General features: G+C 38.4%; 1 protein-coding gene across 2 annotated transcripts; it reads left to right on the plus strand.

The window, feature by feature from the left end:
• Window positions 1-706: 706 nt before the first annotated feature.
• Window positions 707-22,719, plus strand: nfe2l2a (nfe2 like bZIP transcription factor 2a). Of its 2 annotated transcripts, none has more exons than XM_067409576.1 (5): window positions 707-763; window positions 10,098-10,370; window positions 18,211-18,306; window positions 18,416-18,561; window positions 20,385-22,719. In XM_067409576.1, exons 1-5 carry the CDS (start codon window positions 722-724, stop codon window positions 21,607-21,609), a joined length of 1,782 nt encoding a protein of 593 aa, XP_067265677.1. In that variant the 5' UTR covers window positions 707-721; the 3' UTR covers window positions 21,610-22,719. The 2 variants fall into 2 exon arrangements, with proteins under 2 accessions (XP_067265677.1, XP_067265678.1); XM_067409577.1 differs by having other exon boundaries at window positions 18,416-18,562; window positions 20,389-22,715.
• Window positions 22,720-23,241: the final 522 nt, after the last annotated feature.

Genomic DNA, 23,241 nt, shown 5'->3' on the forward strand with positions numbered 1-23,241 from the left:
CTGACAGACAGACAGACAGACATGCAGGTCACGAGAGTGTGTAGGTGTGCTCAGATCATGTGCTATTGCGTTATTGACTGTAAAGGGCTCGGTGAAGGTAGTACATGTCACATTAGTGCTTGACTGTCATTTTCAATCTCAATCTGATCCATCAGATCAGCTCCTCTGTATACAGTTTTAGGTTCCCAGAACGTTCCTGAGGGAACGTTTTGGGAAAAGGTTATGTTTAACTATTGGTTTTCATATAAATAAAATAAATGCAACCATATTTGAACATATTTAACCCTAAAAACCCAAATGTTAAGATAAATGTGTGTAGAATAATTATGTTAAAGCTATAAAGTATATGTTATGTTATTAAACGTTTTTTAAAGAGTTTAAAAGTACAACTCCAACGAGTTATTGTTTAATCATAGTATTAAAGTTATAAAGCTTCAGCTCGGTTTTCAGCAAGAGTCGGAAGGTAAAAGGGGGCGTACAACGCAACAGCTCAGCCAGCGCTTTCTATTGGTCAGCGTGAGTGTGGGCGGGGCCAGCAAATGACTGGGGCTTTCCGTAAATTTTCATAACTCCACAGACAGCGTTTCCTTCACAAGTGCATCGTAGAGCAACGACAATCGGACGTATTTATTTTAAGCCATATTTCATTTTCGCTGTGAAGGATTACAAACAAATAAATCACACCAGGAGTGACGGCGGACGAGGAGAGATCCTCTCAGACATGATGGAGATTGAACTGCCTAAAATTCACCCAAGCCAACAGGTAAATAATATTAAATAACAATTAATTGCGTTACTAACGTTATAATAATGTTTTAATAGTATTAAAATACTAACTTGCAAAAAAAGAGACAGTTTCTCTAATTATACTATGATGTTACATCATTTTGCCCTTTGAACCTCTCATGTGGAGCATGTATTTATTACTGTTACCAGATCAGCGTTACACACTTTCGTCTGACTTTTAAGAGCCTAGCGCGTTCCTGATTTTAAAGTTTCGATATTTTGATAATTTCTATAACTCATGACAGTTATAACGGTTGAAACAAATGTCATTTTTAAATATAGCAATATTCCGTGGCAAAGGAGGCGTTTCCTCTGATCTTTTCACTCAAAATTCTGCACTGTCATTGAACACGGGCCGTCCTGAGAGCGAAAGGAAGCAAGAAATACCGAAATAGGTGTGAAAACATCTCACAGTGCTATGTGGCTAGTAATTGGAGGCGAAGCTGGCACACGGTTAAACTTCTGTCATGAGATGTGTCGTTGCGCTTTGATGTTTTTGCGTGCGATCCCGCAACAGACGCGGCTGCGCATGCGCGCTCACCGGCGCCTTGCACAATAGCAGGCGGCTCCAATCTGGAATGTGGCTGTTTACTTTTCCTTGTGTCCTGACGTAAAGAAGTGGTCCTCCGCTTTGAAAGATTAATCTCTATCACAGCTATTGCTATTCTTTATACCTAACTGAAGAAAAAAAAGACTTTTGGGAGTTTTGGTAGCACTTTGGTAACGTGTCGTTTACAAACATTACATAATACTAAAAAGATCATTAGTGTCTGTATAATGCATGAAAATATTAGGGCTGGGTAAAAAATATTGATTTCTCATTTTTACGAACTGATATTGATTCTTAAATCCCAAGAATCGATTGGTCTGTTTTCAGTTGATGAATAAGCAGAATATGTAGCGCCTCACATCCAATAAATCGCAATAATCTTTGTTACTTTCGATATGAAGCAAAGTCTCAGATTTCATATGTTTTGGCGCTGTTTAATGTGGCGTGACAGATCGCTTTAGCGCCTCAGTTAAAATGAACCAGCAAGCATGAGCGCATGTGAACATCCTCTCCTCCGCTTTAAAGCTGCAGTCCGCAACTTTTTTTTTGTGTTAAAAATTTACAAAGATTATATAATGAGAATATACAACATGAATCCATTTTCCAAACCGTGTTTTTGTCTTATCCTGAATCATTATGGTACAGTTATAATAAGTGTTTATATTCGGACTATTTCAGGACCGGACTGGTAGGACTCGCCGCAGAGTATCACAGTAACAGCGTGACTCGCCATAGACATACACGGAGAAAAGTAGATCCGGCTAGAATGTTCCTCCGCAAGATGCGTGCAGTTCTGTTTATTAACCGCTAGAGGGCCAAAAGTCACGGACAGCAGCTTTAATAATAGTTACAGCACGAAATAAACATGCATGAACATCTGAAGGTATGTTAAAATATACAGTACAACTTACCGAAATCCGTATCATGTCTCGTGTAATCGCTCAATCAGTGTTTCAACCTCGGAAAGACGTCAATAAAACAGCTTGTAAACATTGTCACGTAACGTCACATTAACCTCAGAAAAACACATTCAGTGACCATAAACTCATTAGTCAGCTAGAGAGTGAACTCTAGAAAGCAGCATTCTGATAAATATAGCTATGCACCGTTACATATTCATTATAATTTTTAATGCTCTTCAATATTTAATGCATGTTTGAATAAATCAGTTATGACAGCCGCGATTTAAATGTTTATATTAAAAAAAAACAACTAATTGGAGTAGAAATATGATTATGTAATTCTAAACTCTATTTATAATAAAAACATCACTGAGTGTAATTTAAGTGTTTGTATACAAATAAGTCAATATAACCTTCATTATTATTATAGTAGTACACATGGGAGTTTGTGTGTAGTTTACAGCATAAGTTGAGAGATTGATTTCCTCTAGAAAATTTGCCATGTACTTTAACTGAAATACTACACCCAAAATAATCGATATCGAATCGAATCGTGAAAATTGTGTCAATACCCAGCCCTAGAAAATATATGAATCAAGGTTTCATGACATTTACTGACATCCACCATAACATCACAGATGGTAAAGAGAAAGTCACATCTTCATCACAAGTAGCTTATATATATCAATATCTATATATTAAATGCTTAATATATAGAAGGTGTAGAAATACACCATCATGATAACACATACAACACTAAAATAATGCAATAAACATTAATTTAACAACTTAAGATTTAACATAAACCCTAATATACATGACTGATAACAAAAACTAAAAAGAAACATAATTAATGAAATGAACAAACATCAAATGTGATCTTTTTTTTCACTGTAAATGATTTATTTTTTACTTCCAAAAACGATACTTACTGTTAACCAGTTAACAGGTTTTTACCTAAAATTCATGCAAATTATTTTTTATAAACAATCTGTCAGTGAAAAAGAAAGACCTTCAGAAAATTGATTGTTAGTCACAGAAGGTCAAACTTTATTTGAGCTTTTTCATTTTTATGTCTCTTGCAGTTTTTGCAAACCTGTAAATATGAACAAACCCTCAACAAAACATTCAAATTAAACTTATGAAACACACACACATATAAACATGTCATGCACATTTACAGAAAATATTTTTTTATTGTACACTGCCGTTACTATAACGAACATTAATTCAGTTGATCATGTCAGAAGTATGACATTATATGATCCCATGTTAATTATTAGATTGATGTAGTTGGGAAGCATCAGGACCACTGAGCTGAAACAGTCCGAAATCCCCGTTTTAAAGAAGATACAGATATGTGACGCATTAAAAACTCGCAGCCTTTCATGCTTATGTAAGATGAGATTTTATCAAACATATGTAATCAATGCTTTAAAGTCACATGACACCATATTAATTATTGTGCTGTATGCTTTAGGCTACCGAATGTACCGTGTTAATGTTAGTGTTATTAATAAAATTATTAACCGTTCCCAAAACTTTATATATAAATGTGTGCTGATGTCCAAAGTACACATTTAAATACTTTAGAGGGGACTATATTTAAATTATTTTATGAGATACATATGCTTGTAAAATATTTTCTTCTTTTTTGTTTTGTTTTTAATAAAATATCACTCATTCAAGCGTTTTGTAATCAGTATAGGTCTAAGCCATTTCTTTGAGAGTTTATTGGCATTTAAATCGGGGCCTAGGACGTCCACACCCTCACGTCCACGTCCCTGATCGTCCCCCTCCTCGATGAAGACCCTGCTTTAAAATAAAGTCACGTTGTCCAGCAACAGAACTGAGCAGTTGTGCATCAGGGTGACTTTAACGAGAGTTCACCTGTACTGAAACATTGACAGCGAGGGTTTGGGAAACCGGTTTGGACGCAGACTACGTGCAACACCTGCCTGAACCGTGCCTGAAAAAAATAGAGAACAAGGAGTTCTCTTGTTCCTGCAGTGGTATATTCCACATTCCCGCAGTCTGTAGAGGAACAGGAAGTGAGACAGGTCTGAAAAATAATCTCTTCTTTATCGGGAAATTTTGCAGTTTTAATAACAGCTCTAGTTTCCCGTTTCCATTAATCTGGATAATGATTACAACACTTTGACCATTAATTATATAGTTAGGTGTGTCTTGGATATTCTTTTTCACTCCTAAATACAATCCCATCCATAGGCTGTGACGGCTGCGATACTCACACGTACAAACATACACATGCAAAACTAGATGTTTAATTCAAACCCCACATAATTACTGATGTAATCAAGCTTCTTCTTCATCATCATCATCAGCAGCAGCAGGCAGAACACAGACTTTCTTACATCAGGTCAGAAACACTCACTGGGATCACTAAAATGATCATATTTACCAAATACAGTTTCTAGGGAACAATCTGCAGCCTTTTACACTGTAAAGGAATAGTTCATCAACAACTGGTGTTTATTTTCCCTTCATTTACTCACTCTCATGAAATCCAGGCCCCATATTATATTCTCTTTTTTTTGGCCCAATTTAGTTTGGGGTCAAATTCTCACTATTAACTATGACTTTTCCCACAATAAACTCCTAATTACTGCTTATTAATAGTTAGTAAGGTAGTTGTTAAATTTAGGTATTGGGTGAGAATTTGACCCTAAAGTGTTACCCTTTTTTCCCTTCGGGCTCAGCGTTGCTTTAATATCATTGATATACTATAATTTATTTTGTTAATATTTGTAATAAAATTTAATTTCATAGTTTCTGTTTTCTTTTTAATTCTAGTTAGTTTTAGTAATTTTTAAATAGGTCTCAGTTTTTAGTTTATTTAGTATTAGGTAGGCTTATTTTAGTACTTAAGTGTAAATGAGAAATGTTGCCTTGGCAACTAGCTAAAAATATTTTAATATTTTATTTCAGTTAATGTTTATTTTATGTCAAATATTTTTTTTTTTTTTTATGGTTTTAGTTAGGGCTGGGTAAAAAAAAAATAATAATTTTTTGATTTTAATCGATTCTCATTTTTACGAACCAATATCGATTCTTAAATCCCAAAAATTGATTAGTCTAGTCTGTTTTCAGTTGATGAATGAACAGAACATGTAGCGCACCTCCTATACAAAAAAATCACAATAATCTTTGTTACTTTTGATATGAAACAAACTCTCAGATTTCAAATTTGATCTATTTTGTTTATTGTTTATCCATTTTTGCTGTTTATTGTGGCGTGAGAGGTCGCTGAATCTCCTCAGTTCAAGAGAAGCGGCAGCGCGTGAAGCACACGTGAACTGATCATCTCCTCTTTAATACCAGTTACATAAACATGAATGAACATCTGAAGGTATGCTAAAAGCTACAGTACAACTTACCGAAATATGTATCGTGTCTCATGTAATCGCTCAGTGTTTCATCCGCGGAAAGACGTCAGTACAACAGCTTGTCACAATATGTCACGTAATGTCAAAATTTATTTCAGAAAAACCATGTTCACTCTGACCATAAACTCGTTAGTCAGCTAGAAAAATTAACTCGAGAGAGGAGTATTTTGCTAAATATATTACATATTCACTTTAATATTTAATGTGTGTTTGAATAAATCTGTTTTTATGACAGCCACCATTTGAATGTTTATATTTCAAAAAACTAATTGGTGTAGAAATATGATTATGTAATTGTAAAGTTAGTATTATAACTTTATTATTATAAAAACGTCCGTGAGTGTAATTAAGTGTTTAATATAGTAACCACGGACTCCAGGCTATAGTTTACAGCACAAGTTGAGAGATTTTATTTCCTCAAGAAAATTTGCCATGTGAACCTGCATATATTCAAAATAATTGATATCGAATCGCAAGCTTGTGAATCGAAATTGAATTGTGAAATTTGTGTCAATACCCAGCCCTAGTTTTAATTAATGATAATAAGCTGATTGTGAGCTTCATTTTTAGAAGAAACAATATTAAAGAACAGAAAATAATAATGGTTTATAACAATAATAATGATGATGATGGTAATAATAGGCCATTTGTGGATGAACTCTTCCTGTTTGATTTTTCACAATCTTTATCTATGCTTTTGTGATGCACTTGTAAACAGCCGGATATGGTTAGAAAGTAAGAGGCTCTTTACAGAAACATTTCCTCTCAGGCAAAACATCCAAACCAAACAATCAGAAACACATTCTTGGTTCATTCTTCATCGAGGAGGAGGAGGAGGAGAGCGTGTGTGTGTCCAGTCCGTCTTCTCGTGAGAGTGGCCCGTTTATCAGTTGTTTGGATGTTTCATCATCTCTGCCGCTCCGCCCCCGTCTGTTATCTGGAGCCGGAGAGGATGTGTGTGACTCAGAGGGAGACGGGCATGTCACTGACGCCTGACGCCATCTGATCCACTCAGTTATCACTCTAGACCTTGTGTTATAACACACTTTAAAATATAATTTAAATTAGTCAGGAATTCACGTGCTGGCAAAATGCTTAAAATAATTAGTGATTAATCATTAAAAACAAATGCTAAGGAATAAAATAATATTAATAATACATTAACAGTGCTTTCATTCCAGTACAATTCAGGAGCAGTCCTCTGCAGCTTTGTTGGCGTATTTAGTTACATCGAAACGTCAGCGCTGATGTCCGATTCATAATTGCAAAACAGAATTGCTTCCTTAAAACTGCGCAGTTCCTCTGTTGTCAGTCACACTTCTCCTCTGTTTAGTCCCCTGGGCCTTGTGATCTGAAAATATATAGGAAGCTGATTTTCTCCAGATCTTGAGTCACATGCTCGACATGGTTTTTCTGACCTCGTGAACAGATAGATGCAGCGCTGCAGACGTTTATGCAAAGCCTCTCCTCTGTAAACAAATGCTAGAGGAGGTCAAAGACTAAGTAATCCATATCTCAGACACTGTTGATGTAATAAAGATTTGAGGTCCTGCAACTATCAGTCAAGAAAAGGCTGAGGCCAAGGTTTCATAAATATTTTTGTCACTCAGCCTGGGAAGAATTTTAATGACCAGTGTTTGTGATGTATAACATTGGAACAGGGAGTCGTGGAGCATTTTGCAGTTGAGCTCATATAGTGCAGAGTGGCTGATGAACAATTTAAAGGGATAGTCCACCCAAAAATGAAAAATCATACACTCAGCCTATCGTCGTTAGGACTTGCGTTCATCTTCGAAACACAAATGTAGATATTTTGAATGAACCCTGAGATATTTCTGTCCATTCCAATAATGCTTCAAAAAGTCCATAAAGAGACTGTGAAAGAACTCCATTTGAATCGAGTGGTTTAATGCAAGTCTTCTGAAGAGACAATCGCTTTATTTATTTATTCGCATAGAAACATTGATTAGCGCACATACATAGAGCACATCAAATATGGTAAACCAAGCTCTAATGTGCACAAGAAAAGCGTGCTCGTTTCAGCTTCCGTTCACCATATTTGATGTGCTCTCTGTATGCGCGCTGATCAACGTTTATATATGAATAAAAGTGTTTTGTGTCTCTTCAGAAGACTTAAACAGCTCAGTTGATATTACGTTCATGATTAACTTTTGTAAAGTTTTGTTTCAATGAATGGGCAAAAAGGATGAGATAATATCACAAAATATTCCCATTTGTGTTTTGATAATAAAAAAGTCTTAAATGGATTTACTTCTAGGTAACTGTTGCAGTATAACGCATCAGTATATTTGTAATACATCCTCTTTTTTTATCCGTCTGGAAATGTCAGTATTGCATCAGAAATGGTGGACTCATCGCTGGACTATTAGTCATTAGCTTAGAAAAAACCCTTTTAAAAAATTAAAATGAACAATAATACTAAACAGTTTCACATTTAAAAAAGCTGAATGTTAAATTAATGCACTTGTTGTCACACATAATCAGTACTTAAATCTGGTGCTTGTGTAAAAGTACAAAAGTACTTGATTTTTAATGTACGCAAGTATTAAAAGTAAAACGTATTTTTCGATAAATCATGTTTATTATTTATTCTAGCCAGCACTAGACAAGAGGGAAGATTAGTGATCGATGAAGACACTGAATATGTATTGATCTGCAAATTTTATTTCATTACTATAACTTGTCAAACTTATTGTCAAAATGTCAATATACTAAAATGTCAATTTAAAGGTGCCATTGAACGTTTTTTTAAAAGATGTAATATAAGTCTAAGGTGTCCCCTGAATGTGTCTGTGAAGTTTCATCTCAAAATACCTCATAGATTAATTTTTTAACTGCCTATTTTGGGGCATCATTAACTATGCACCGATTCAGGCTGCAGCCCCTTTAAATCTCGGGCTCCCTGCCCATCGAGCTCGCGACTCTATAATACAGTGCATTTACAAAGTTCACACAGCTAATATATCCCTCAAATGGATCTTTACAAGATGTTCATCATGTATGCTTTGGAAGTTTTCCAAAAATAAAAAATCTGATAAAACACAGATACTGGATGGTTTTTATTAATATTTACAATTTCTTTGCATTCGATATTTTCTGCTATCATTTTACTGTCAAGTTATTTTGTTGTGTGGTTAGTGTGCCGACATATGGTGCAAATGCGTTCACGGCGACCTGAGTTTGAGTCCCATTTCGAGGCCCTTTGCTGATCCCGCCCCCCTCTCTCCACCCAATGCTTTCCTGTCTGCTCTCTACTGTCCTTTCTTAATAAAGGCATAAAAAGCCAATAAATATAACTTCAAAAAAAGAAAAAAAGTTATTTTGTTGTGTTTTTGTCATTTTTATTAGTTAGTGTATTCCAAGTAACAAAAGTTTTTTTTTTTTTTTTTCCCTACAGTTCTAGTTAACTATAATAACCCTGGGCCACAAAGCACATAATAGAAACCTTAAAAAAGAAGAAGAAGAAGAAAGCAGGCCTATTTCAATATACACATCTAAATATGCTTCTTATTATTTCTGTTGGTCTACCAATGTCACGTCAACACGCCTGTGACAAGGACGCATTTTTCTTTGTTCTCTGTCCTTGTATCTGACAAACACCCTGATCTCTGTAGTTAAAACAACATGGCGGGTGGCGTTTCATTCTCAGCTGCTGATTGGTCAGAGCCAGTGTAGACTCCATATCTCTGTAGCACACACTTCTCTAGAAAGTGGTTAAAAACATGCCATGTTTCACCACAAAATATAAAATTCCAGATTGTGGTGTGCAGTTAAAAAGAAATGTGGTCAGCAGAAATAGTTTAATATAATATAAATGGTATTTGATTTAAAACATGACCACAAATGTCTTTTTATAATAATAAAAAAGTGCTTTAACTGGTCACATATTTTGTTTCTTTTTAAACATATTTTTGCATTTTAAATGGTCTTTCAGTGTGACAAATAAATTTTTCAAAGAAAAAATATCCCATATAGTCTGTCAAATAATCTGAGCATGCATAATAATGATTAAGTAATTAGAAAAAATACTGTTTAAAATAGTTTTAGATATATCCTGTCACACAGGACATGTCAACTTCCCACAAGTGTTTTTTAGTTGAAGTAGAAAGTCAGAAATATGAATCATTTTTTCCAGCGGCCTTGCTTTTGAGTTTTGAGCTGACCTTTAAATCTGCTACTAACATTTATAGTAACACTCACAGTGTATGCGTTTGTGTGGGTGTGTGATTTGGTAGTTCCCAGAAATGGGATGAAAAAGGAGAAGAAGCATGTATTATTCATATTGTCTTGTCGTTACACTGACATTGTGCATGTGCTTATCTGAGGAGGGCTGGGCTCCTAATCCCTCCTCGACAGGCCGGGTGTGGTCAGGAGCTTGTGCTGCTGCATCCCCACAGCTCCTCTCATGCCGTCTCTATTATTCCTCTCTAGGATATGGAGCTGATAGATATCCTGTGGAGGCAGGACGTGGACCTGGGTGCGGGGAGGGAAGTGTTTGATTTCAGCTACAGACAGAAGGAGGTGGAGTTGCGTCGCCAGCGTGAGCAGGAGGAGGAGAAGCGGCAGCAGCATTTGCGGGAGCAGGAGAAAGCTTTACTCGCACAACTCCAGCTGGACGAGGAGACCGGAGAGTTTGTGCCTCGAAGCCTTCCGGCCAGCGGCACGCTGACGCAGACCAACACAACAAATGGAGAAATCGCACAGGTACGCATGCACAAATCCATCTCGTGTGATCTATCATAGACACACACACACACATAGGTGCTCAACAGGCCTCACCCTCCCCTCATATTACAGGGTGCAGCTGCCTAGTTGCTTGGTAACTGCCACTATGGTATAATTAATGGAACTCGGGAGGTAAGGCTTCTGCGTAAAGTCAATTCTACGAAATGGAAAGCAAATACACTCGCAAACAATCGCAACATGACATGGATAGGACTCTCAAGACCTACTTTTCCCTGAGGATGTTAGGCAAACTTGTGTTTCGCAGATGTGCTACGTGATTTCAATCTTGTACAAAGTGGAAGAGTTTTCCTTGCGTAACCTTGGCATTAAATTATGGAGCAAACTACCTACTATTTTTCACACCAGTGATGATAACTATAACATTTTAAAAATCATTCTAATTCTATGAGAATAATGAAAAAAGTCTGAAAAGTCCACACCACAACTATAACGATGACGGCACAGAGGAACAATATTGATGGAATTACTTTCAGAATGTTTTTTTTTTTTTTTTCCAGCTGATGAATGATAAAAACATTGACAGCCAATAAGAATCCACCTGACATTAAAGAACTCAAGCATTTAAAGTGGCAGACGACAGTTATAATAAACAGAATGTTATTGTTCTTTGGCGTGGACTAGTGTTGTCAAAAGTACCGACTTCGGTACCAAGTCAGTACTGAAATTTTAAAATGTGACAATACCAGCATTTCCCTCTAGCATTTTGAGTGCTGTTGAGCAGATTCTTAAACACCTCTGATTGGTCATTGTGTTCACGCCCTCAACATATATGTCTCTGATTGGCCACTTGGTTCACGCCCTCAACATATATGTCTCTGATTGACCATTGTGTTCAAGCCCTCAACATATATGTCTCTGATTGGCCATTGTGTTCAAGCCCTCAACATATATGTCTCTGATTGACCATTGTGTTCAAGCCCTCAACATATATGTCTCTGATTGGCCACTTGGTTCACGCCCTCAACATATATATCTCTGATTGACCATTGTGTTCAAGCCCTCAACATATATGTCTCTGATTGACCATTGTGTTCAAGCCCTCAACATATATGTCTCTGATTGGCCACTTGGTTCACGCCCTCAACATATATGTCTCTGATTGGCCATTGTGTTCACACGTTCAACATATATGTCTCTGATTGGCCACTGTGTTCACGCCCTCAACATATATATCTCTGATTGGCCACTGGGTTCACGCCCTCAACATATATGTCTCTGATTGGCCACTATGTTCACGCCCTCAACATATATGTCTCTGACTGGCCATTGTGTTCACACGCTCAACATATATGTCTCTGATTGGCCATTGTGTTCACACGTTCAACATATATGTCTCTGATTGGCCACTGTGTTCACGCCCTCAACATATATGTCTCTGACTGGCCATTGTGTTCACACGCTCAACATATATGTCTCTGATTGGCCACTGGGTTCACGCCCTCAACATATATGTCTCTGATTGGCCACTATGTTCACGCCCTCAACATATATGTCTCTGATTGGCCATTGTGTTCACACGTTCAACATATATGTCTCTGATTGGCCATTGTGTTCACGCCCTCAACATATATGTCTCTGACTGGCCATTGTGTTCACACGCTCAACATATATGTCTCTGATTGGCCATTGTGTTCACGCCCTCAACATATATGTCTCTGATTGGCCACTTGGTTCACGCCCTCAACATATATATCTCTGATTGACCATTGTGTTCAAGCCCTCAACATATATGTCTCTGATTGGCCATTGTGTTCACATGCTCAACATATATGTCTCTGATTGGCCACTTGGTTCACGCCCTCAACATATATGTCTCTGATTGGCCATTGTGTTCACACGTTCAACATATATGTCTCTGATTGGCCACTGTGTTCACGCCCTCAACATATATATCTCTGATTGGCCACTGGGTTCACGCCCTCAACATATATGTCTCTGATTGGCCACTATGTTCACGCCCTCAACATATATGTCTCTGACTGGCCATTGTGTTCACACGCTCAACATATATGTCTCTGATTGGCCATTGTGTTCACACGTTCAACATATATGTCTCTGATTGGCCACTGTGTTCACGCCCTCAACATATATGTCTCTGACTGGCCATTGTGTTCACACGCTCAACATATATGTCTCTGATTGGCCACTGGGTTCACGCCCTCAACATATATGTCTCTGATTGGCCACTATGTTCACGCCCTCAACATATATGTCTCTGATTGGCCATTGTGTTCACACGTTCAACATATATGTCTCTGATTGGCCATTGTGTTCACGCCCTCAACATATATGTCTCTGACTGGCCATTGTGTTCACACGCTCAACATATATGTCTCTGATTGGCCATTGTGTTCACGCCCTCAACATATATGGCTGCGTTCCAGTTCGGTTTTTAAGTGCCCTTCCCTCGCTAACTTCACTTGGTCTCGTTGACTCAGATGTACGTCATTGCTTACGTTGCACGAGTGCCCACTTCTGGCGGAACCTTTGTATGGGCTGAACTGGAACGTCCTAAGCCATTGATCACTTGGAATCCGCAATGGAGCTGATTTATTATTTATTTTTTTCCCCTTACAAAATTGTTTAATACAGCATTCTATATGTATATATGTGTGTTTTAAATGTTTAAAAAATAATTAATATATCATAGAGTTGTTTGTGGTGGGGTAAATTCGGGTAAATTAAACGCAATATGCGGTGATGTCACAATCGTGTTGCATTGTGGGTTATGGAGCTGCCTGAAGTGTACATATGAAGTAGACTCGCTCCCTCGGTCAAAATCGAGGGAGCGAGGGTCTGTCCATATAAACTTCCCTCGTCCACTTCACGAAGTGGAACGCACTTCAAAATGGCGGCAGGGATTCCCCCGAGGGGAAGTGTTTAGGGAAGTTCGCGAGTGTGTGTCTAAAACCGAACTGGAACGCAGCCTATGTCTCTGATTGACCACTTGGTTCACGCCCTCAACATATATGTCTCTGATTGGCCAATGGGTTCACGCCCTCAACATATATGTCTCTGATTGGCCACTTGGTTCATGCCCTCAACATATATGTCTCTGATTGGCCAATGGGTTCACGCCCTCAACATATATGTCTCTGATTGGCCAATGGGTTCACGCCCTCAACATATATGTCTCTGATTGGCCACTTGGTTCATGCCCTCAACATATATGTCTCTGATTGGCCAATGGGTTCACGCCCTCAACATATATGTCTCTGATTGGCCCGTGTTCACGCCCTCAACATATATGTCTCTGATTGGCCACTGTGTTCACGCCCTCAACATATATGTCTCTGATTGGCCATTGTGTTCACGCCCTCAACATATATGTCTCTGATTGGCCACTGTGTTCACGCCCTCAACATATATGTCTCTGATTGACCACTTGGTTCACGCCCTCAACATATATGTCTCTGATTGGCCAATGGGTTCACGCCCTCAACATATATGTCTCTGATTGGCCAATGGGTTCACGCCCTCAACATATATGTCTCTGATTGGCCACTTGGTTCACGCCCTCAACATATATGTCTCTGATTGGCCAATGGGTTCACGCCCTCAACATATATGTCTCTGATTGGCCCGTGTTCACGCCCTCAACATATATGTCTCTGATTGGCCACTGTGTTCACGCCCTCAACATATATGTCTCTGATTGGCCACTGTGTTCACGCCCTCAACATATATGTCTCTGATTGGCCATTGTGTTCACACCCTCAACATATATATCTCTGATTGGCCAATGGGTTCACACACTCAACATATATGTCTCTGATTGGCCATTGTGTTCACACCCTCAACATATATGTCTCTGATTGGCCATTGTGTTCACACCCTCAACATATATATCTCTGATTGGCCAATGGGTTCACACACTCAACATATATGTCTCTGATTGGCCATTGTGTTCACACCCTCAACATATATGTCTCTGATTGGCCATTGTGTTCACACCCTCAACATATATATCTCTGATTGGCCAATGGGTTCACACACTCAACATATATGTCTCTGATTGGCCATTGTGTTTATGCCCTCAACATATATGTCTCTGATTGGCCCGTGTTCACGCCCTCAACATATATGTCTCTGATTGGCCACTGTGTTCACACCCTCAACATATATGTCTCTGATTGGCCACTGTGTTCACACGCTCAACATATATATCTCTGATTGGCCACTGTGTTCACACGCTCAACATATATGTCTCTGATTGGCCATTGTGTTCACACGCTCAACATATATGTCTCTGATTGGCCATTGTGTTCACGCACTCAACATATATGTCTCTGATTGGCCATTGTGTTCACACGCTCAACATATATGTCTCTGATTGGCCATTGTGTTCACACGCTCAACATATATGTCTCTGATTGGCCATTGTGTTCACGCCCTCAACATATATGTCTCTGATTGGCCATTGTGTTTATGCCCTCAACATATATGTCTCTGATTGGCCATTGTGTTTATGCCCTCAACATATATGTCTCTGATTGGCCATTGTGTTCGACTTGAATCACTCTTGTGGTGCTTTGATGTCATATATCGATCAGTCTGCACAGCCGCTTCAAGTCGAACACACCTGTTTGTTGTTTTTGATCACAAGATCATGAAAGTATATCTACACAGAATGCTAGTGAGTAAAGCTTTGGGTAAAGCAGTTGAACCACGAAAATGTCAAAAAACACTGCATTTTGCTGCCAGGCCACTTGTAAAGAAACACTACACACTATAGACACTAAAGACTGAACATGTAATACCATGAGTATGTCTATAGTGTCTATAGTGTGTAGTAGTCACATGACATCACTGTGTTCACAAATTTATGTTTTTGTTGTTTACATAGAGACAATAACAGTATCGCTTTCAAAAACTTGCACTTTAAAACCATTTTTTTTGTTGTTGTTGTTGAAAATGGTGTCATGTAAACAGCTTCTAAGAAACACCCATTTTGGTTCTGCATGTGCACTTCTCAGTAGTCTAACTGATGCTTCCTCATTAGACAGAAAACACGGATGCGTCCGTCTTGTTTATGGAACTACCTGACATATTTACACCACTTCTCTGGCACAATTTCAAACAATGGTGCATCTACTTTATTTTTTCTCTATTTTGTTTTTCGTGCTTGTTTTTTTTATGTTTGGTTTGTATCGTTACTGACTGTTATTAGGTAAATGTCATTAATTTAAAAATATTTGAATAAACCATACATTTATTTAAAGTGTTATTTAAATTTCCCAATTAAAGTTCCAACAACATTTAGCAGTTTTCTCAAAGTGCAAGAGACACAAACATAAGCAAGTCACACTTTACAATGTCCCGTTGAATCTAAAATCGAATACTTCCCTACTATATAGTATGCGGTAAACAGTATGCCAACAGAGTAGTATGTCCAAATGCATAGTATTCGAAAAACAGTAGGCGAAAAGTCCCCGGATGACCTACTAATTCCGGCGAGATTCTGAGGTGTGCATTTGCTGGACACTTTACTATCCCATGAGGCTACGGGAGAGGATTTATGAATTGCAGTGAAGCGACGCAACTGACGCCGTTGGTCACATGACAATGTGACAACCTGGTGAATGAAGCACGTCCGAATTTCATTGATACTACACACATTCTATATAGAATGTGCCTTTTTAATGGTCGTGAAGTACCTACTCAGTGTGATTTCAGACGCAGACTCATGTCTTACAGCAGTTACTCTATGCTTGCACAGCACCTTGCGTTCTTGCCTTTAGTAGGAGTGAAGGCAGATGCGGACGGACAGTTAAAGAAATGAGAAGTGCCCTCCTGATAATGCTGACATTGATTATACACTGAGTTGTAGTCGACAGCACAATCACCTGACCTCGGACCCTCTCCTGCTTCATCAGGTAATCATTCATTTTCCTGAATCACTATTAAATGTGAAGAATGTATGGAAAAGTCTAAGCTGTTTTATTCTACAAGAACTTTAAAAACTTGAATACTATGCAGTTTCATGGATTTCTTTTACTAATGTTTCCGTCCCATCCTTAAGCTCAGAGGTGTTTATCCCTCTTCATGCAGAGTTTATCAGCAACACACCTGCCTGGAAGTTTTATTATTGATCCTAATGACCTTGATTAGCTGCTTCAGGTGTGTTTAATTAGGGCTGGAGATCTGGGCTGGAAGGATTGGACACCCCTATCATAGAGCTTCCATTTGTAAATGTTAATTGTAGAAACTGCATTGATATTGAAGCATTAAAGGGATAGTTCACCCAAAAATGAAAATGTGATGTTTATCTGCTTACCCCCAGCGCATCCAAGATGGTGACTTTGTTTCTTCAGTAGAACCCAAATGAGGATTTTTAACTCCAACCGTTGCCGTCTGTCAGCTGTATAATGCATTGTCAATGGGAACACCATCTATAAGAGTAAAAAAAAACATGCACAGACAAATCCAAATTAAACCTTGCAGTTCGTGACGACGCATTGATGTCCTGAGACATGAAACGATCGGTTTGTGTGAGAAACCGAACAATATTTATATAATTTTTTTACCTCTGAAACACCACTATGTCCAGCTGCCTTGAGCATCTGGTGTGTGAGGTCTGATCGCGCTCTAACAATGGAAGTGATGTCTCGCACTCATTGAAGCAAAGCACGAGAGATCACTTCCATCATCAGAACGCGTTTTCAGACCTCACCAGCCGGATGTGGAGGGAAGTTGGACATAGAGGTGTTTTAGAGGTAAAAAATGATATAAATACTGTTCGGTTTCTCGCACAAACCGATCGTTTCGTGTCTCAGGACATCAATGTGTCGTCACGAACTGCAAGGTTTAATTTTGATTTGTCTGTGCATGTTTATTGACTCTTATAGATGGATTTTTCATTGACATGCATTATACGACTGACAGACGGCAACGGTTGGAGTTAAAAATCATCATTTGTGTTCTACTGAAGAAACAAAGTCACCTACATCATAGATGCCCTGGGGGTAAGCAGATAAACATCACATTTTCATTTTTGGGTGAACTATCGCTTTAATGAATTTAAATAGCATATAAGATAGTGAATGTTGACTATGTTTGACAGCTGAATTCACTTGTTCTTAAGTAACGTCATGCTTTCTTTTTCAGATTTCAGAGAAGCCAAAGGAAGAGGCAGTAGTCTGATGTAAGCCAGATTTTTAAAACCCGAACCGTTGGACCACCTGTAGTTATAATGACATCAGACTTCAGAAACTATTAATATTTTTCAAGTTTATAGTGTTTTTGTCATTTTTGTGCCACTTTTACTTTTTTTTTTAAGAATGATCTTCTGTATCTTTTTGTCATTGATTGTGTTAAACCATTAAATAATAAAACAAAAAAGTGACTCAACTGCTGGACAAATGTCATTTTTATTTTAAACGATTTTTCCCCCCAGATTTTGAAATGGTCAGGAATTTGATGATGTTCTACTGAAGTGTAATTGAAATATTGTTTCAGCATTAACTCTGGGTACATTGTTGTATGTTGATGACATTACATTTCAGTTTTGTTTTCAATGTTTTCAACAAAAGTGATTCAGAATCCACATCACATCGTAACATCGATCGAACAGTATTACCAATGATTAAGCCTTGAATTAATGCATCCACATCTACACAATGAACACTTCCACTTTACCAGTAACCAGAGATAATAGATGTTCCTTGTTAATAATTGTACCTCAAAGTTTAGAGAACTAATCCAGTCAAAGAATCTGCATTTACTTGTACCTCTCCTGCGGTGTGTGTATTGTAGATACAATGGTTTTATTGGGATATATTTGACTGTGTACCTGCAGAATGGGGCTTTCGCAGCACAAGAAGGTGATGCCCTGTCATTTGATGAATGCATGCAGCTCCTGGCTGAGACTTTTCCACTAGATGAGGCAGCTGAGGTAATTATAGGATATATATATCACCCATATAACACCTCACGGCAACACAACACCTATACATGTCTCTGCACTTCAGTCTAATTGTCTCTCTTCTCTGTGGTCTGTACAGTCAGCTCCACCTTGCCTGGATGTTTCCGTTCCACCTACCACAGATCTTATGATGCCCGCAGACATCCCAGCCTTCACCCAGAATCCTTTGCTGCCAGGCTCTCTGGATCAAGCCTGGATGGAGTTGCTCTCACTCCCAGAGTTGCAGGTATGAACATTGAACCAGACCTCACCTTACATGACAAAATTAACTTGGAAAATATAAATGGTATTAGTAAATAGTTGGTACGTCTTTGCATAGCAAGTCACTAAATGTTCGCTTATACATTGCCATTTAAAGCATATAATATATATTAGTATCAAATAAAGATTCCAGCCAACAGAAAAGGTTTATTAACATGCCCAAGCCAATTTATTCTTGCATTTGGTGCTTATAGTGTTATTTTTGGACCCTGGTCAGATAAGATGCCACCAGCTCTATAAACACCTTATAACAACTTACATAAAAACCTTACTGTGCAACATGAAAGGGATAATTCACCACATAATGAAAATTCTGTCACCATTTACTCATCCTCGGGTCATAAAACTCAAAACTTTGGTTCATCTTCGAAACACAAATATATTTTTAATGAAACCTAAGAGATTTCTTTCCCTCCATTTAAAGTTCCTTCCACCAAAAGTTTGACACTAATGATGAACAGATTTAATTTTAGGCTAAACCGTGATCAATGCACTTACACAGAGCACATCAAATATGCTCAACCATGCTCACACTTTTACAATGTCTTTATAGACTTTTTTAAAAGTTTTGGTTACATCAACTTTCAGTGGAGACAGAAATCTCAGGTTTCATTAAAAAATATCTTCATTTGGTTTTCGGAGATGAACGAAAGTCTTATTGGAATGATATGAGGGTGAGTAAATGATGACAGAATTTTTATTTTTTTGGTGAACTATCCCTTCATCCTCATTTTCTGAGAGAGAGGCTGTGAGGTACTTCTTTGTGTACTCTGGTTTATATCACCTGTGGTTTAGAAATGCGCAAACAATCCTGTTGCTGAGCAACAACCAAATGACCCTCTCTGAGCTCATGCTGTGGTTTCACACGCAGCTTGGGATGTATACTTCATTTATGTTTGTACTTGACCATTTGTACACCAAAATACACCGGATAGCTCATAACTAGAAAAAAAACTCATAAGCTCATAAAAGTAAAAAATAAAAGTGATCCCATGATTTACTCACCCTCAAGCCATCCCAGGTGTACATGACACTTCTTTCAGACGAACACAATCTGAGTTATATTAAAAAATATCCTGGCTCTTTCAAACTTTATAGAGGGAGTGAACAGTAACCGAGATTTTGAAGCCCTAGAGGCGTCTACTCTCACCTAAGCTTACGCTACTCCTACATCCTACATCATACGCCGGAACTCGACTCTCTCGTGAACCCCTGTACAGACGTTACCAGAAGGCAGTTATTCCTTTATAATCTTTTAAATATGGATATTTTGCTTGCAAAAACAAACGCTTCGCTTCAGCAGGCCTTTATTAACCCCCTGGAGCTGTATATATTTCTTTTATGATGGATGGATGCACTTTTTTAGGCTTCAAAATCTAGGGTACCATTCACTCCCATTAATAAAGCTTGGAAGAGGCAGGATATTTTTTACTCTGATCATGTTCATCTGAAAGAAGAAAGGCATATACACCTAGGATGGCTTGAGGATGAGTAAATCATGGGATAATTTTCATTTTTGGGTGAACTAACCCTTTTACGTCCTTTTATATGACTCACATCAACATTCCCCAACACGTTGAATTCTACAGAGTGAAGCATCCGGCTACAATGTTACAAAGCAGGTCAAGCGTAGAAACACTCAAGCAACTGGAACTTTGCCAACTTACCAGGCAATGTGAAAGAGTGCAACAATTCTCTGATCCCAACTCATACTGTAACCCCTGTTTGCCTCATATGAGTCTTCACATTGGATTATGGTGTTCATACGCTGCTCTTTTGTATTTTTTGCAGTGCCTCAACATGCAGATGCAGGAGACACTGAATATGGATGGATTTATGAAACCTTCCGGAGAAGCACAGAACCCAAGCTACAGTCAATATCTGCCCGGGATGGACCATCTCTCTTCCGTCCAGACAGAGGTGTGTCCTCCTGAATACATCAACACCTATGACGGACCCTTCAACAATATGGTGTCGCCCAACCTCAGCCAGATGAGTCTGAACGTCCCAGATGTGGGAGCCGAGTTCAGACCTGAAGAATTTAATGAGCTGTTTTATCCTGAGATGGAGGCAAAAGTGAACAGTGGCCCTCTCACATCCGACGGAGGAAATATGGTCAGCCAACTGGCCGAGACTGACAGCGATTCCCCTGTAAACCCCATGGATCTGCAAAGCTTCTCACCTGGAAACTTCAGCTCAGGAAAACCAGAACCCAATGTGGAATTCCCAGATTCTGATTCTGGCTTGTCGCTAGACTCCAGTCCTCACATGAGCTCTCCGGGGAAGTCCTTGAATGGAGATGGATCATTCAGTTTTAGCGACTCCGACTCGGAAGAGATGGACGGTAGTCCGGGAGGCACGGACTCCGATTATACAGAGATATTCCCGCTGGTTTACCTTAATGACGGAGCTCAGACATCTCTCTCAGATAAATCCTCCGCAGAGCAGCAGGAGATGAAAGGAAAGAACCCAAAGACAGAGCCGGTGGAGGCCAGTGGCTACTCCAAACCTCCCTTCACCAAAGACAAGCAGAAGAAACGCTCAGAGGCCCGGCTCTCCCGTGATGAACAGAGAGCAAAAGCCTTGCAGATCCCGTTTACCGTGGACATGATCATCAATCTGCCTGTGGATGACTTCAACGAGATGATGTCCAAACACCAGCTCAACGAGGCCCAGCTCGCCCTCGTCAGAGACATCCGCCGTCGGGGCAAGAACAAGGTCGCTGCGCAGAACTGCCGCAAGCGGAAGTTGGAGAACATCGTGGGCCTGGAGTACGAGCTGGACTCGTTGAAGGAGGAGAAGGAGCGACTGAAGAAGGAGAAGAGCGAACGTAGCACCAGTCTGAGAGAGATGAAACAGCAGTTGAGTACCCTGTATCAAGAAGTCTTCGGTATGCTTCGAGACGAGCAGGGCAAGCCCTTCTCACCCAACGAATACTCCCTTCAGCACACTGCGGACGGCACCGTTTTCCTCGTTCCTCGCCTTAAAAAGACTCTCGTTAAGAATAACTAGCTCTGTTCCTTCTTCTCTCTCCTTCCACACTTGCTTCTGTTTTTTGGTACTGCTTTTCTCTTGCTAACACAGTGTCCTAACCAGGCACGACGCAATAAGGCTCTGCCACGTCAGTGTCCTAACCATCCACAGGATAGTTTCATTGTGGATAGTTTAACCATCCACAATGAAATCTCATTGGTCAAAATTTTTTGCCGCACATTAAACATCAACTATGTTCTGATTTGGTTCAGTTATGTTGCATGTAGTGTCAAGAACACTGTCACTTATTACGCAACTGGTTAGGACACGGTGTAAGTTTTACGCAAAAGAAACAATTAAATAGGAGCGTATTTTGCTTATACATCAACTGTTGAAATGGCAGAACTATTATATACGTTTTGCGTATTCTACTTTCCTAATATTCATAATCTCTGTTGGATTTTGTACTCCTTTATATTTTCTCTGAGATTCTTTGACCTATATGGTTTGTAAATACATTTATACTTTATTTGCTATTGAGATAGGAACAAATGTACTGTATATAAATAGATCACCTTTTAGTATGCTAAAAATGGTTGTGATCATTTTAAGTCTGCACTTATGTCAGTTTTTATATCTTAATTTACTATTCTATTGCTATTTTATCTCTTGACTTTATGGCTTTATATTAAATAAATATTTAAACCAGTGAAGTCTGACGCAGTTTTGAAAGGAAGTTGGTTTGTGATGACACAGTTGGTTTGATGACGGAGTAAGGTCAGCAAATGGAAGGAAAGAGGAAGTGGGCATTAGAAATAAGGATGCAGAGTCAAAATCGCTTAAGCAAAACTTTCGTCACATATAAATTATCAAAAGAGGTGACCTATATTTTAGAGAATGATGGCACAACATGTACTACAAAAGTAATGCTATTCAAAATGAAGACGGAAAAGTATTGTGACACTTTGGATTACTTGGATCATGAAGATATGATGTAAAGGTGGGAAATATGTTTGTGAATACCACTTGGTTTTATCAGATGCAGACATTAATCCAGTTTAAGTGTAGCTTAAGAGTCCAAATACTTTTTGAGGCCGCTGTTTATCATTCGCCATGGCATCATAATCCATCAGGAGAAGGTTGTTCATTACACTGTAAACCCTAAAGCTCAAAATACTTAATTGGTTTGAGTAGGACAAACTTAAGCAAATGTGTTCAGTTAAATGAACTGTTAGGAGTATTTATAACTCTTTTTCTTTTGAGTTCACAGCACTAACTCATTTTATGTGTACACATTGTGTTTTTTATGTGTGCGATTTAGTAATTAATGTTTTTTTAGTAAGTTACATGTTTTAAGTTGCTGCATTTTCTGAATTAGTTTGTTATAGCTAGCAAAATATTTACATTGAGATAACCTGATAATTTTAAGTTAAATGTATAAATACTCAAAAATTTAAATTTAAGAACAAAAATGTGAGTACAAAATAAAAATCCTTAAGTTTCTTAACAAATTCTCATTCAACTTTTTTTTTTAGTTCTGACAACTTATTAGGGTTTACAGTAAATAACTCAATAAAATTGATTTGCAAGAACTCAAAATAAAAAAGTTAATTAACCAAATATGAATTGCAACCAAAATAAGTTCGCTAACTCAGTACTTCAAGTTAGGAG

Source organism: Chanodichthys erythropterus, chromosome 14 (genome assembly GCF_024489055.1).
Source record: "Chanodichthys erythropterus isolate Z2021 chromosome 14, ASM2448905v1, whole genome shotgun sequence".
Classification (NCBI taxonomy): Eukaryota; Metazoa; Chordata; class Actinopteri; order Cypriniformes; family Xenocyprididae; genus Chanodichthys; species Chanodichthys erythropterus.

Excerpts from the sequence above, each read along its gene's own strand:
- nfe2l2a (XM_067409576.1), top strand. The coding sequence starts at position 722 with ATGATGGAGATTGAACTGCCTAAAATTCACCCAAGCCAACAG. Across the intron at positions 10,371-18,210 it reads CAAATGGAGAAATCGCACAG|AATGGGGCTTTCGCAGCACA; the intron begins GTACGCATGCAC and ends GTGTACCTGCAG. Across the intron at positions 18,307-18,415 it reads CACTAGATGAGGCAGCTGAG|TCAGCTCCACCTTGCCTGGA; the intron begins GTAATTATAGGA and ends TGGTCTGTACAG.